The sequence below is a fragment of the Girardinichthys multiradiatus genome, chromosome 21 (genome assembly GCF_021462225.1).
Source record: "Girardinichthys multiradiatus isolate DD_20200921_A chromosome 21, DD_fGirMul_XY1, whole genome shotgun sequence".
In the NCBI taxonomy this organism is placed as follows: domain Eukaryota; kingdom Metazoa; phylum Chordata; class Actinopteri; order Cyprinodontiformes; family Goodeidae; genus Girardinichthys; species Girardinichthys multiradiatus.
This window is the reverse complement of record NC_061813.1, coordinates 36,378,981-36,394,890: the sequence shown is the minus strand read 5'-3', so window position 1 is coordinate 36,394,890 and position 15,910 is coordinate 36,378,981. Positions and strand designations below refer to the sequence as shown.

The 15,910-nt window shown below is 38.1% G+C and overlaps 1 protein-coding gene across 1 annotated transcript in view; it reads left to right on the top strand.

Annotated features, from left to right (window-relative positions):
- Nucleotides 1–15,910, top strand: part of cdh10a (cadherin 10, type 2a (T2-cadherin)) — a 57,806-nt gene that overhangs the window by 37,575 nt on the left and 4,321 nt on the right. Inside the window, exons 4-11 of the mRNA XM_047349080.1 lie at nucleotides 817–936; nucleotides 1,852–2,019; nucleotides 2,113–2,294; nucleotides 3,716–3,969; nucleotides 8,371–8,507; nucleotides 8,592–8,713; nucleotides 10,300–10,408; nucleotides 12,067–12,318. Coding sequence (XP_047205036.1) covers nucleotides 817–936; nucleotides 1,852–2,019; nucleotides 2,113–2,294; nucleotides 3,716–3,969; nucleotides 8,371–8,507; nucleotides 8,592–8,713; nucleotides 10,300–10,408; nucleotides 12,067–12,318 — 1,344 coding nt within the window. The remainder of the gene's footprint in view (nucleotides 1–816; nucleotides 937–1,851; nucleotides 2,020–2,112; nucleotides 2,295–3,715; nucleotides 3,970–8,370; nucleotides 8,508–8,591; nucleotides 8,714–10,299; nucleotides 10,409–12,066; nucleotides 12,319–15,910) is intronic.

Sequence of the window (15,910 nt, the reverse complement as noted above, 5' to 3'; positions counted from 1 at the left end):
CTGAAACGCTCAACTGGATAAAACAGGGTTTATTACAAAAAGGATTTTAATTTTTGAATGTCTAAAAGGAGCTGAGGCTTGTTCTAAGCATCAGTGATTATTTTTTTTGTTCTTGTTTTTGCATGAGATTCTGATGGTATGAGGTGTGATAACCTTGAGCAAAAATACAAAAGTGTCACATTATTAGGGTATTAAAACAAAAAATTATAAACAAAAATTTAAAAATTAATCATTTTTTTTGCTGTAAAGGTTGAAATTATGAAGCATTAATTGTACAAATGCTTGAGATATTGTTGATAATATTTGTTTTAATCTACATAATAGATACCTGTAAATCAGGCAGGGAATACAGATGCAAACTGTTCTCGTTAAAGTTACATCTAATCAGATTATTTGTAAATATTTATCTTCAAATTTTGTCTTTTTTCATTAAAAACTAAAAACTAATTGGTTTAGACAGATGGCTGGTTGTTTCAGTGTTACCACAGCTCAAGGAAACAAGTTTTAATCAAAGCAAAAACTTTCACCGAGGTGCCAGATTAAACCAAACTCCAGTCCTTTTTTTAGGCCATGTAGTCACTGAAGATTAGTCACTGGCTATTGGCTGAAACATGAGTAACGTCAGGGCACGGCTGGTATTAAAAGCTGTCTGTTGGAGAAATTGCATGGCTGAAGAGCGCTCTGAGGCCTGCAGCCAGCCCATGCAAATTGAAAGCAAACAAAAAATATGTTGGCTCTATCTCTTGATCGCAGCTTGGCTGCAGCATCGCAAGCAGTTAAAGTCAACTTTGTGTGTATTTTCTTTGCTTTTCACAGGTACATCCGTCGTCACAGTAACCGCCACTGATGCCGATGATCAAACGTATGGAAACAGTGCCAAGCTGGTGTATAGCATCCTGCAGGGACAGCCATATTTCTCTGTGGATTCGGAAAACGGTAAGACAAGATCTCTTTGACAGGCTTTCTAATGTCATGAAAAAACACCAAGGAATGTAATTTTATCGGATTCTCATAATATTATCGTATAACAACAACAGAGAAAAACACATCGATGAGATCAGAAAGTTTTTTGGGGGGTTTATTTAGTTTGCAGTCTTCTTATATTAAAACCACTAATTAATTCATTTTAAAAATAGGCCTACTTTGCTGTTTTATTTAAGTAGTGAGAGGACAGATAAACAAAATAACCTTTCACCTTTAAAGCTATCTTCAAGTCTTGAGTTCAGTACAACTTTATAACCTGAATCAAGACACCTTGAATAAAAAGCCTTTTTTAAATGTATTCCATTACTTAATTAATTAAAACTCTGTGTTTGACTTCATGCTCATGAAAAATAGACAACAGCATTAAGTTAAAGCACACCCATACGCTAAATTAAAGGTTTACACGAGACAAACTCTTCATTATACAAAATTAAAAATGGATCAAACTGTGTGCTCATTAGGATGACCATTGCAATGAGGGTAGGTATTATGTTACTCAAATTAAAATTATATATTAATAACATAACATGACAGTAATGACCATGATAAGTGTAAATATGAATGTTAACTTCTAACAGAACCTATACATTAACATAATCCAGCATTTACTGCATTTACATATATGTCTGCAGCATATAATGTTTAGGTTCTCATGGACATCACTTAAAACGTGGTATTAAAAATTACCAAAACAAGAACCTAACCCAATCAACAATTTGATTTCCTTTTAAAACACAATTGTTCAAATTATTTAGGAAGGTTTTGAACAGTTTTGAACATTTGATCTTGATGTCATCTAATCGTTAGCAGAGCATGAAATAAATATGACAAAATATCTATATTTTTTACTTTCTTTCTTTTTTGTAGGAACTATTAAGACAGCGTTACCTGGCATGGACAGAGAAGTCAAGGAACACTACCAGGTTGTGATTCAGGCCAAAGACATGGCTGGACAGATGGGTGGGCTTTCAGGGACCACGACGGTCAGCATCACCCTCTCCGATGTGAACGACAGTCCGCCACGCTTTGCTAACCGTAAGAAGCCAATCTCCTAATACATCTCCACTGATTCAGCAGAGATTTAAACCCCAAGGAACATACATGTTGGCTTGTCTCCATTCAATTTAGATTCCTTCCGTGTGACGACTGTGGAGTCTACAGAGATAGGTGGCGCCATCGGACGCATTAAAGCTGACGATCCCGATGTGGGCCATAATGCTGAGATGGAATACAGCATCGTTGGTGGCCATGACACTTTCAACATCATCACTGACCAGGCTACGCAGGAAGGAGTCATCATAATTAAAAAGGTGTTGGCTTCGTTCTGTAGAGTTCTACGTTGCCTTGGAAAAGTACATTTTGTCATGTTACAACTACTGCATGTAATGTATTTTGCTGGGGTTTTAATTTACACAAAGTAGCACATTACTATGAAATGGAAGAAAATGATACATGGTTTTCATATTTCTTCACAAACATAAATCATCTATTTTCAGTGTCCTTGAGTTTGATATCCACAGCATAAAATGCAACTCCTCCTAATTTAATCTCATTATAAATGTGGTGGTTCTGTGAAGGCCTCAAAGGTTTGTATGAGAACAATGAAGAAGAAGCATCCTGAAAACCAAGGAACACAGCAGACACAAAGAAAGTTGTCCAGTAGGATTAGGTTATAAGACAAGACTAATGCTGCAGACCTTCCTGAAGACACTACCCCCATAGTTTAACATTATGATTATCATGCTGTGGGGATACTTTTCTTCATCAGAGACAGGGTCAGCGTCAATGGAGAGGTGGATAGGGCTAAATACAGGACAGTCCTGGAAGGAAAAATATTCGAGGCTGTAGAAGACTTGGGTCTGGGCTGTAGCTATATTGGGATGGTTTAGACAAAAGCCTATTCGTGTGGTAGAATGGCGTAATCAAAGTTCAGATTCTTTAAGAATCTGTAACATCAAAATAGAGATTCCCAATCATTCTAAACTTGAGCTATTTTGCCAAGGATGGGGAAAATTTTTAGTTTCTATATGGTTAAAGCTGATGGAGATCCAAAAATTCCTTGTAATTCCTAATTATGTACTACTTTGTGCTGGTTTACTTCATAAAATCCCAAAGAAACACATTTAAATTGGTAGTTCTAACATGATACCACAAGAAAAAGGATGGCACAGGAAGACACAGAGGATCTGATTTTCTGTCTACTTTATGATCTTTCAAAGTTTTACTAAACCATTTAAAGGTTCTTAGTTTGTTTTCAAATAGCATGGGGTTTAAATTAAGTCTAAACTTATTGCATGTTTCCATTTCAATCAAATCTTAGCCATCTTTTGAGCCTGTCTGGATGTACAAAACCTCTCACTTCCAACAATACCAAAGAACATTTACCTCCAGCATGATTTATTAGGAAGAATAAAACTGCCCCTGAAAACATTTATTCATGTAAGAAAAGATATGACAGGATTTATTTTTTAGGCGTAGTATAAAATCAGATATCACAAGCCTATAAAATGAATAATATAAAGCAGTCTTTTGCAAGGAACTCTCTTTAGTTTTCCCCTAAGATCTTCCAGGATTCCTGACTTGGATTTGTTACTCTGAATTTAGAGAGGGAGTAAGATAAAGGCAGACAAATGAAATGCAATGGATTGCGTATCAAAATCCCAGAGGCAGGCTTTCTCTTTTAAATGGAAAAGTCTACAGCTTTCTTTCTCTGGTGCTCTTTCATCTCCAGGCTCTGGATTATGAAAGTAAGAGGGACTACGATTTCAGAGTGGAGGTAAAAAACACCTACTTAGACGCCAGGTTCATCCATGGCGTGCAGTTCAAAGACTACGCCACGGTCAAGGTGACGGTGGAGGACGTGGACGAGCCGCCCGTCTTCGCCCGCAACCCTTACATCATCGAAGTGCACGAGGACACAGCCGCCGGTAGCTTCGTCGGCGTCGTGCTGGCCAGGGACCCCGACGCCGACAATAAGCCAGTAAAGTACGTTTCTCAGAACATGGATCCTATGCAGGCTGGAAATTATTTTTTAGGGTTTTACAGGTCTGAACTGATATTGACAAAGGAAATAAGAGTATGGAATATTAGTTTTACTTCCTGACTTTATTCCCAGTCGAAATGTTGTGACGTTTCTTCAGCCCTTCCCTTTTCCCTTGTATATTTTTTCTGTTTTCCCTCCCATAAATTCTTCCTTCTTTTCCTCCCTTTTTCCTTCTGTCCTTCCTCCCTTGAACTTTCTTTCTTGGGTCTTTCTTTCCTTGGGTCCTACATTGTGTACTTGTGTCCTTCTGTCCTGTCCTCCTTGCTTCCTACCTCCCTCGCTTTGTTGTGCCTATTCATGCTTTCATTATTCCTGCTTTCTACCTCCCCTCCATTCTTGTGTCCTTCTTTCTGTACTCTTTTCTTGTGTCACACACCTTGCTTTCTTGTGTTCTGTCTGCCTTCCATTTTGGGTCCTACCTTCCGCCTTTGCTACACTATTCTTTCCTCCCTTGTGTCCTTCCTTTATTGATGGACACAAGTGAATTACAGTTTTTCCTTCTGTTTGTTACTTGTTGTCTTTATTCTGTCCTTCTTATTTTGTTTTGTCCTTTGTTGTGTCCTACAATGTGTCTCACACAGCCTCCTTTCTTGTGTTTACCTACCTTCTTTTTATGTAACCTCTCCTCCTCCTTTTCTCCCTCCCTCCTTCCAGCATTCTTACCTTCCTCCCTTTTATGTGTCCTTCCATCTTTCCTTCAATCTTTCCTTCCTTGCTTGCTTCCTTTCTTCCGTTCCTTCCTTCTTCACCTTCCTTCTGTCCTTCATCCCTTTCTTCTTTGTGTTCCCCTTTCTACTAGTCTAGTGTTTTTTTGTTGCAGATACCATATTTAAAGCCTGCCTGCTGTAATATCTGTTATGAATACATTGTGAACTTTAGTGTTTCATATTGTGTTTCAGATGAGGAGCTTTAAGGTCTGCAGTTTTTACATAAAAATGTATAAGAACCCTAATAGAGACAAAGACAACATTTTTAAGTTTTAATAGAAAAGATGAACAAACAGCATCATAAAAACCAAGAAAGACACCAGGTCAGTGCTAAAGTTGTGGAGAAGTTTAAAGCAGGTTTAAATTATTTCATGCCCCACGGTGACACAAGATCGTGGCAGCAACATGCTGTGGGGAGGCTTGATTAGAAGATGGAAAGAGTTCAACAGAGGGCATTCATGAGAGAAAACCTGTAAGAGGCTAAAAAAGACTAGAAACTTGGGTGGAGATTCATCTTCCAGCGGAACAACGACCCTGAACATACAGCCAGAGGTACAATTGAAGATGTAGATTAAAATGAAAGCATAACCTTCTATATTTTTCCTTCCACCTAATAGTTATCCACTACTTTGTGTTGGTCTATAACAAAATGCATTGATGCTTGCAGTTCCAATGTGATAAGGGGTGTGAATACTTTACACTATAGTATAGTACAGCATAGTTACTGTAACTGTGCACAAAACAAAATCAGCATCATTCTATAAATTTAAGGCTAAATCAATGGATGGCTAAGCAAACATTTCCTCAACAACCATATGAGCTTTATGCTTTATTCTCCTAATTTGATCTCTTTGAAACTCATTTTCCCTGCTTCAATTATACCAGCAGAAAAATCAATACAGAATAAAGAATAATACACTGGATTTACAGTCTTCCTGCCAGTTTTATGCAGTGAAGATGAAAATGTGCCCACCAGGTTTATCTAATCCATCAACCCACCCACATGTCAGTGCTCAGACAGGGGAAGGAAGGAGTGTTATTCATGGGGTCCCTACTGGTAATTTCCCAGCAGAAAATGGCGGCCTACCTGAAAAGTGAATACAGACGCTGTTTATTTCCCAGAATCATGTAAGCCCCCTCCGCACGCCGAGCAATGTCAAACATTCCTAAATTACCGTATCGATTAGTGTGGCTCATAGCCGCCGTTCGGTGCACATATGGCAGCCGCCAGTCCCCCGTCGCAGGAGAAATACCACAGCGCACGGCGCACCGTGTTGCATATTCAAATCATAAGTTGAACATAAGAGGTGACTGTGACAAATGAGCCGATTCCAGGAAAAAAAGAGGCGTCATCTTTTGACAACAAAGAATCAATTTTCTTTGGGGAGCTGCTTCTTTCTTTCCTGACTTCTGAAAACAAATCTATGTAAATTAAACAAACAAAAACCTAACTTAGAGCCAAAAGCCATCAATTTTAATTACAACTCAGCAATGTCCAGGCATATATTTAGGTCTGAATCTGTAAGTCTTCTTATCAATGAAAGTGAAGTTGGGACACTACCATTCTGAAGTATTCAGACTGCTTGACCTCCTACACACTTTGTCAGATTTTACAACCACAAATTTCAATGTATTTTATCAGGATTTTATGTTATAAACCAACACAAAGTAATGGATAATTTTGAAGTTGCAGGAAATTATCAAATATTTTACAAATGAAAAACCTGAAAAGTGCGACATGCGGTCATCTTCAGCCCCATTTTCTCTAAAACATCTAAAACCAGTTGTTTGCACTCCAGATAATATTACTTTATGGTGTACAAGAAAAACTGACACAGCTCACTCTAAACCTAACAATCAAGATTTGTGGTGAATTTTTTACATCACTCTGGAGTAAATTTATCTCGCTCTTCATTGCAGAATTGATCTATTTCAGTGGCATCGGTGTGTTTTCAAATACGAATGGCCTGTCCAGACTTTCAAAGCCACTACAAAACCTTTATGTATTTATTGTATTTACTTTAGTCATTCAGAGGTGTACATGCTGGTGCGGTTTGGATCCTTGACCTAGTGCTTAACCCAAGTGCGCCTGAGTTTTTAAGGTGATGTTCTGTGAAGTTGTCGGTAATGGTTCCCTTACCTTCAGTAGAAAGCTATTATATCCCCAATTCCCTGTCTGAAAAGCCAGTACAGCAACTGAGGGTTGGAAAGCTAAAAAGATAATCAGATTTTATTCTGGGTTGTTTTGTGACGTCCTGGAGGAGTCGTTGATCCGCTCTTGTTTTGTTTTTGGTAGGCCGTCCAGCCCTGGAAAGACTCATCCCTGTTCTATGTTTAATTTAATTTAATGGAGTACCAAAGCCTTAGAAATGGCTTAATAACCCTTTCCTGACCTATAAATGTCAATGGCTTTGTTTCTCATCTTTTCTTTAATATGTTTAGACTGGGACATGATGTGTTGCTTTTTGAGAACTTATACCCTACTTCATACTGGCTGTCAGGTCCTATTGAAATGAACCGATTCCATGATGTGTTGCTTTGGTAATTATTCAAATAGCTTTTCTTCTCTACTCTTTTTATTGATGTTCTCCGGGTTTTGACAGACTTGGGTTAAACAGCATTCTTCTATTGTGCACTGTTGTCATGGAAAAATCTCTGAAATTACAAACATTCACATCCTTGATGGATTTGAAAAATATCATAAAGGTTCCAGTTAGGTGGAATATCACTGTTTTTGTTAAGAGTTCACTCAGTTTTAATTTTATTTTTAGTGTTTTATTCCATTTTATTGTGTGATTGTATTGTTTATTACTATATACCCGTTTACATTGTTGGTTGTTTTTATGGTTGTGACCTTGCCCAGGTATCCTTTGTAAAAGAGATTTCACTTTAATGGGACTTCCTGGTAAAATAAAAGGTAAATAAATAAATAACCCACAACATTTGACTGGGACCAAAAAGACAACCCTCACATATGGCCATGAGCTGTGGGTAATCACTGAAAGACTGGCATTGCCAGTACAAACAGCTAAAATGAGCTCCCTCTGCTGGGTGGCTGGAAATCACCCTTATGGATTAGCAAGTGCATGGAGTAGAGTCACCGCTCCTCTTCATCAAAAATGACACAGTTTGGGCATCTCCTAAGGTAGGTTCCCAGGCAGGTGTTTTAGCCAAGTCCCATTGGAGAAGATCTTGAGCCAATGAGTTCTGGTTGAGCTGCCTGACTGGTTTCTTTGAGCTCTCAAAATGTTGTTAATTTCAATTTACATAATTGATGATTGATATTTGCTAATCTCTTTAATTAAAAGAGAAAAACATTTTTAAATCCCCGTTAGAGTTGGTATAGTCTGGATGAAAGGTTCCATCACCAATCTTAACCTGTCATCGGTTTCTCTGCAAAGACACAGAAACCTTGGAAATCCTGACCCCTGACCCCGACATTTTATGTATCTACAATGCATAATGGCTACAAAATATGTGGGTCTTTATGATTTGACTTCATTCAGGGCCTTATCCAAATCGCTGTCTGTCATTTCTGTCAAGGAACCCTTGACTTAGATTAGAAGACAGTACCACTAACCATGCTTGCTTATTTAAATCTACCAGAGCTAGTGATGTTTTGTGTCCCTCTTGCAGATACTCCATTGACCGACACACGGATCTTGAACGTCTGTTTAATGTCGATTCTGTGAACGGTACCATCACAACTCTGAAATCACTCGACAGAGAAATGTCCAAATGGCACAACATCTCTGTGGTGGCCACTGAAATAAGTAACTTTCTCTCTCAGTAGCTTTAACTGTTCTCCTTAGTGCTGAAATGTGTGACAACATTGAAATCTAATTTTCTTGTTTCAGATAACCCTCGCCAGACGACTCGAGTACCTGTGTTCATCAAGGTTTTGGACGTCAACGACAACGCTCCAGAGTTCGCCATGTCCTACGACACATTTGTCTGTGAAAACGTCAAAGCAGGACAGGTGCATAAAATCTGTTGAAATATGAGCTCAGTTAGCTAAGCATTGTGGATTTAGAAGGTTTTGTCAACACACAGCTTGACACTGTTATTACGTAAAGGAAACTATATTTCAATAACAATACTATTGATAATACGTCAAATTTCTGTTAAGTTCTGGGATTTTGCACTTCAAAACTAGACTTGGAGAGTTTTTTATAAGCTACCATGTCACCCTACATGAATAAAAATGCACATATGTGACCTTTAGCAGGTTCTGCTACCCAAAGTTTGAGAATATTTTGCAGTAGAACATGCAGGTATGTATTTAACTTATAAATTCTTGTCTGTGTTTCTGTTTGCCTGTCTGATGAAAAAGAGTGGCACTAAATCAATACAGCAGCCACTGACTCAGCAAGTTTTTTGTTCTTACTTTACTCAGCAGGTTTAAGCCATCGTGACTAATCCTTCCTCTGTAAGAACCACGTAAAGCTTCAGCACTTGCCTCATTTCTGATCAGAAAATATTGAATTGAGATCTAAATAATAATAATAATAATAACAGGAAACCAAAAACAGGAAAAGGTTTTGCTTTTGAAAATAAAGCATTGGGGGCATCTTTAAAGTAAGATGCACGCTCCTTCTTAACTAAATAAACTAAAAAAAAAGCAACGTTGAAATTTCCGGGGGGATTTTCTAGGCAGCAGCTGAATTGACACCCTTTATAATTTCCTTTCAGATTTTTTTCTTGGTTGAAAGTTTTCATTTGTCTTTTGGGGTATCAGAGTAAAGGGGGTAGTTTTCCACCACACATGGCATCTTTTCTATAGTCCCATCTGGACTGCGACCAACTTGCATTAAGGGTTTCAGTATAAAAGGATCTGAATATAAATGTGCATCATACTTTTTTACTAGGTGTGCAATGACTGCAGATCACTGATCTTTAAAAAGCCTGACCTGCTGATTCCGATTTTGGCCGATACCAATTGTTTTTATAATTACACTGTCAGGCGTTATAAAGTCACAATGCACCTTGAAAGTTCAAATTTTATTTTATTAAAAACATTGAACAATACCCGTGAAACAATACAAGCTTGTTTTGCTTTAACCGCGCATGAGACAGTGCTCTCATTCAGAGCATTGCAGTTCCTTTAGTCTTTCATTTTTCATATTTTAAAAAGAAACAAAACATTGCACAATAGGTTAGACAAGCAGATAAGATTGATTTCACACATAAGTATCGGCCGATCACCGATCTCCCAAAATTAAGGAAATTGGGTCCGATGGATTGACCGTCCTATCAAACCCCTACTTTTTACACTTCTATTTAAAAATATGAAAATATTCTTAAACAAAATTTTCCTTTCATTCCACAGATATGGGCTACTTTGTGTTGGTCTTTTACACAAAATCTGTATTAAATACATTGACGTTTGTGTATGAAAACCTTTGCAGGACACTAAGATGTTCTCTGTACTATAAGATTCATGCACAAATGTTCTGTTTGCAGAACATCTATGTTCCACATCACATGACCAATAAATCCCTGCATTAAGAAGAATGGATTGTTTTCTCAAGCCTCATATTCATTGTTTGTTGTATCCCTTTGCAGCTAATTCAGACAATAAGTGCTGTTGACACAGATGAACCGCTTGTCGGGCACAAGTTCGTCTTCAGTATAAGTGGCACTAATCCAAACTTTACCATCGTTGACAAGGAAGGTAAGATTAAGCTCAGTTCTCAATACACTTTCAGTGTTACTCCTATCAGACACAGTGGCACACCGAACATAGAAACTCTTACTCTGTCGATCTTCCTGCAACTTGAACCGCTCTTTGTTTTGCGGGGAATAATTATATAACTGCTATGATGTTCAGACAAAAAAAAAGAAACAAAAAAACAATACTGTGGATTTTCTCTGATGCAAACAGGGTCTAAATTTTACAAGCAGGCTCAAATATATACATAGGTCAAAGATAAATCTTAGTTTTAAAGGTTTGAGATTGCTTTTGAAATTGTTAAGACCGTTAGCTTCTTATCTTAGATCATGACTGACCGCAGCTGGTATTTTCTTAATTTAAGCATAAAAAAGATTGGTAGCTGAATGAACTCTGAAGATCTAAGACGATGAGAATTGAATACTCAGTTGTACATAACTGTAGTCACCACCTTGCCACTGCCTAGAGTAAAGAGGAAATAAAATTGCTTAGAACGCCCAGAAGCAACCCAGGAACCAGCGAGGGTAAGTTGGTCAAAATGTCAAGAAGTACGTTTGAAGGAGTCAAGGTGAGGCTTGCTGCTTTTAAAGTAATCAAATATTTCTAACCTGGAAAAGAGCTCTTCAAATAAATCATTAAAAGTATAACATTTTAATATGATATTCCCACCTACAGAGTGTGCACAATTACTGGGCAAGTTGTGTTTTTGAGGATTATTTGAATTATTAAACAGTCCCAGAGCTCTCAGTCAATCCAAAATGTTAATTAACCTCAGACCTGAATATTTAAGAAGGTAAAAGAGAGGCTTTGGCTTTCTTAGAATATCTATGTGTGCACAATTAATGGGTTACTGTTGGTGTGCAGAATTATTCTGCTTTATTTTTATCTTCAATGTGAGAACAATAAACAACAATAAACAACCTACTCAAAATGTACAAAGAAACATTTCTGACATTTCCTAAAAATAAAACAATTGGTGACAAATACAGCTACACTTCTTAATAATGGGCTCCTTCTTTTCAATACATCTGTCAGCTTCCTGATCTTTCGACTGTCCACTTATTGTGCAGCAGCAACAGCAGCACAGCCTCCTAGCATCTGTTGAGACGGGGACCGACATCTTGGCAACTTCAAGACTGCTGCATTCCTCTGAAAAACGACCTAGAATTTTAGACTTTTTGGTCCGTTTTGCCTGTGGAATGGAAGCTGCCCAAAAAAGACCCAGGCCTTGATGTTGATCTCCCTACGCTCCCCCCATACACAAATACACTTCACCTGACATTTCCTAAATCCAGTAAGCATTCCGGTGGAATGTGGATTACAATAATGAGATGAGCAAAATTTTTCTTTTCTTTTTTTTGTTTTCTCATTTTACCAAAACCTTTATGCTAGAAAAGTCCATGAATAAAAGGTTAATCTAGAGATCAGCCCTAATTTGGTTTAAGAAAATATCACATTTTGATCAACTTGTGAATACTCAGTAGACTTAGCTTTTAACTCAACCACTCTTCAGACATTTTAGGAGTTTGAAATGATCCTGCTGAAATGTTACCACTTGTGTGTCTGCTTGTGACTGGAGGAAATACAAGTATTGCCATCAGTTTGGTTGAACTGAACCATCTTGGCCCTGTCAAGCTTCGCCCGCCTCTGTCTTTCTGCAGATAACACTGCCAATATCCTGACGAGAAGAGGGGGTTTCAGCCGGCGTGAGATGAGCATGTACTTCCTCCCCGTTGTGATCTCCGACAACGACTACCCCATCCAGAGCAGCACCAGCACGCTGATCATCCGCGTGTGCGCCTGCGACAGCCGAGGTAACATGCAGTCCTGTAACCCGGAGGTCCTGCCCTTCTCAGATGGCCTCACCACCGGAGCTCTTGTGGCCATACTGCTCTGTGTGATTATCCTGCTCAGTAAGTGCCCTCCCATACGAGTATGTGTATGTCACTGTGGATAATTGGAGCCTGTTGTTATTCCTTTGCCATTTGTTTCTTTGTTCAGGAACTAAAGATGGTAGCTACTTTGCCTCTGTCTGACTCTATCAGTCATTAATTTTGGCAGTTTTATTGTTTCCTCAGAAAGTGGAGACATTTAGAAGGCTACAGTATCCCCCTTCATTTGTAGCACAGAAACAAAGAGCTACACTGGGTAACTGAGACAATATTTAAGCCTCTCCTACAACCAGCTGTGGTTGGGAGGTATAGGGTTCCTATTCTGGAAAAATCTGGAAAATTACAGAATGTGATTCAGGTGTTTTCCAGGACTGTAAAGGTATGGATATTTGCACAGTATTTACAGGCTTTATCCCCAGAACCACTGATTAATGTATACATCCTTCTGTCCATCAATTCATCAATTCAACCATTCATCTATCCATCCAAAATTCATTTTAAAACTCTTTCGGGGCTTCTGAAACTGCATTTATGTTTTGATCGAGTGTCGAAAAAAAAAAAAAAAACACTTTATACTTTCCTAAAAGGATATACCTAAAAGGCAACATTGTTTAGAAAAAAGGACAGTCTGAATCACTAACAAATTTGTTATAGTTACAGTAATTGATTGTTGCATCGATATATATACATACATACATATACTGTATATATAGTCATATTCAATAAATTAGAATATTATTTAAAAGTTCATTTATTTGAACTTTTAAATAATATTCTAATTCTAATTAACTAAGTTCATGAACAGTTTTTTTAATACCTGCTCAAAGGTTAGTATTTCCAAGACATATTTTTTATATGAAAATTACCCTCATGGGAACACATATTCTAGTTTATTGACTATGACTATACTTATGGTTTTTCCATATCCAATTAAGGGTATAAATGTCAACCAACAAGGTGGGAAAACAAAAAGAAAGTCAAATAAAAGCTCACTAAAATCATTGAAACGGTACTGAAAAGATGCTGCTCTATTTGTGAGCCAACAGCCTAGCATCTCAATGTATTAAAGCAATGAGTAACTCACAGCACATTAGCACCTTAATAGAAAGAGATGTCACCCTTAAACTTCACTATCTCAGAGTGCTGATAATGAGAGACTCAAGAGTGCATTACATGTAATGGCTATTTAGTAAGTCAATAATAAAGACAGCTCAGCAGAGAACAAAGTGAATGAAGGAGAATAGTCTTTATTTTTATGCAAGAACTATTATTGAGGGCATGTTCTTTTTATTTGTTGGAAACAAACTGTATATTCAGAGGCTGCTTGAGGTTTTTACATGGAAAATGTTCAACAGATGTTATAGTCTGACGCTACAGTGTGACACTGCGATATGTTGTTAAAGGGAGAGGTTACGCTTTACCTTTACAGTCTATCGTTCAGTGTGCCGTTACAGTGCTCTCTTACAGCATGATTTTACAGTGTCCTGCTACACTGTGTTGTTACAGGGTGTTGTTAGGGTGTGATGCCACAGTGTGACATTACAATGTGGTGTTAGGATGAAACCTTACAGTGTGACACTAAAATGTGATGCTATATCGTGGCGCTGCCCTGTGAAATTACAGTAGAATTACAATATTTAATTGCAAAGCATCTTAGGGCATTACAAAGTTATGTGGTGGTAAGGCAAGACTCAAGTTACAAGGTGGCGTTACAGTGTGACATACTGTGGCGTCAGAGTGGAACATTGCAATGTGTCATATCATTGGGATGTTACAAAATTGTGTTGTTGTAATGAAAGACTGAACCTATGTAACATTACTGTGGGATATCACAGTTGAGCTTTACATTGAAGTTACAGTGTGGCATTAGGATGTTGCAGTTTGCCATTACAACAGCAATGTTTTTGTAGCTCAACACTGAAGTTACAGTGAGGCACTAGAGTGTGACCTTTAACTGTGGACTTAAAATGTGTCGTCACAATGCACCGTTTCAATGTGACGCAACATGTTGACCCTACAGTGTGAGGTTACAGTCAGGAGTCCTTACCCTCATATGGTTCATGCTCACCCACCCAGGCTAAAACAGTTTTTTATGCATCTGGACTGCATTTGATTGCCAAAATCCACAATACCGATGAAACACACCTGTAACACCACACTGTAACTTCAGTCTTGCATTACCACCACATAACTTTGTAACGTGCCACTGTTAAGGTGGATTGCAATGATATATTGTAATCCTACTGTAATGTCACAGTGCAGTGCCACGCTGTAGCATTGCATTGTAGTGTCACACTGTAAGGTTACATTTTCACGCCACACTGAATGTCACACTGTGGCATCACACTCTAACAGCACCCTGTCACAGCATACTGTTAAAGAGCATTGTAACAGCACACTGAAAGGTAAGAATTTCTATTGGTCCACTTTAATTCTGTTTGTGAAAATACAAGAAAGAAGAAATGTTGATGCTTCGTTGGTTTAGGACTAACAATTAAACATGTTACGCCTCTTTTCTCATAACATCCTTTTGACTGTGAGAAATGCTGATATTTATGTTAAAACAGTAATTAAAGACAGAGTAAATCTTGCTCTGGCAATAAGAACGACAGCTCTGTCATTACGTTTAAAGATTATAGCTGGGATCTCAAAACAACGTGACTGAAGATGAGATGCCAGCGTGAGATTCTTACCCTCCGATTCCACAGTCAGCCTCCAGTCTTTTCAAACTGCTGCAGACTGCTGCAGTGTATCACAGCCGGTCTCATATAATAGTTTAGGAATGACATGTCGTCAGGATATGTTGCAGGTCATTATAACCAATTTTTATGTTGTACACATAAGAAATAATACCCTGGAGAACTAAGAAACAGTTTCTTACTCTGCATCCTTTTGTTGAGGCTTCCACGTTTCACGTTACGTAAAGTGACAACAGGGCACCTAGTCCTGTGCTTTTACATTAATCCAGCCTTTTGGCGAGTCATTGTAACTGTGTAAAATTACATGTAAAATGCATGAAAAATGGGCATGAAAATGGCGAGCTATTTATATGCGTTGCCGTGAGACCATTTCATTCAAAGGCAGCTGTCCTGTGTTTCACTTTAAATTCATGCCTATCTTATTTTTCCACATAGGCTGCACATCGCAGATGAGCAAGGTAGGAAGGCAGAGATGAAAAGGGCTTAGAAAATCCAATCAAATTGCTAAGGAAAACAGGAGTTCAAACTGCAGATTTTACATTCATACCCACGCCAACGTGCAAATTATACAAACGCAATCAGGAGGGACAACTTTTTCTCCTGGCTGTAGGAAAAAGGGCATGTACTCCAGTAAACCAATGTACTTTAATCCCAAAATTGTGCAGTGCCCTGTAAAGGTAGAGCCTTTGAACTTCTTCGCATTCTAGCGCTTTATAACCACAAACTTTGATATATTTTATTGAGATGTTATGTTAAAATGCGACAGAAAATTGCACAAACCAGAATGACATATTGAGCTACAAAATCTTTACAAATACTGTCTGAAAAGTGCTGCATGCAACTTGCTTATACAGCTCTCTCTGGTTTGCATTTGTACCACATTTTGCCAGTAAGTAGTTACATGTTCATGTGAA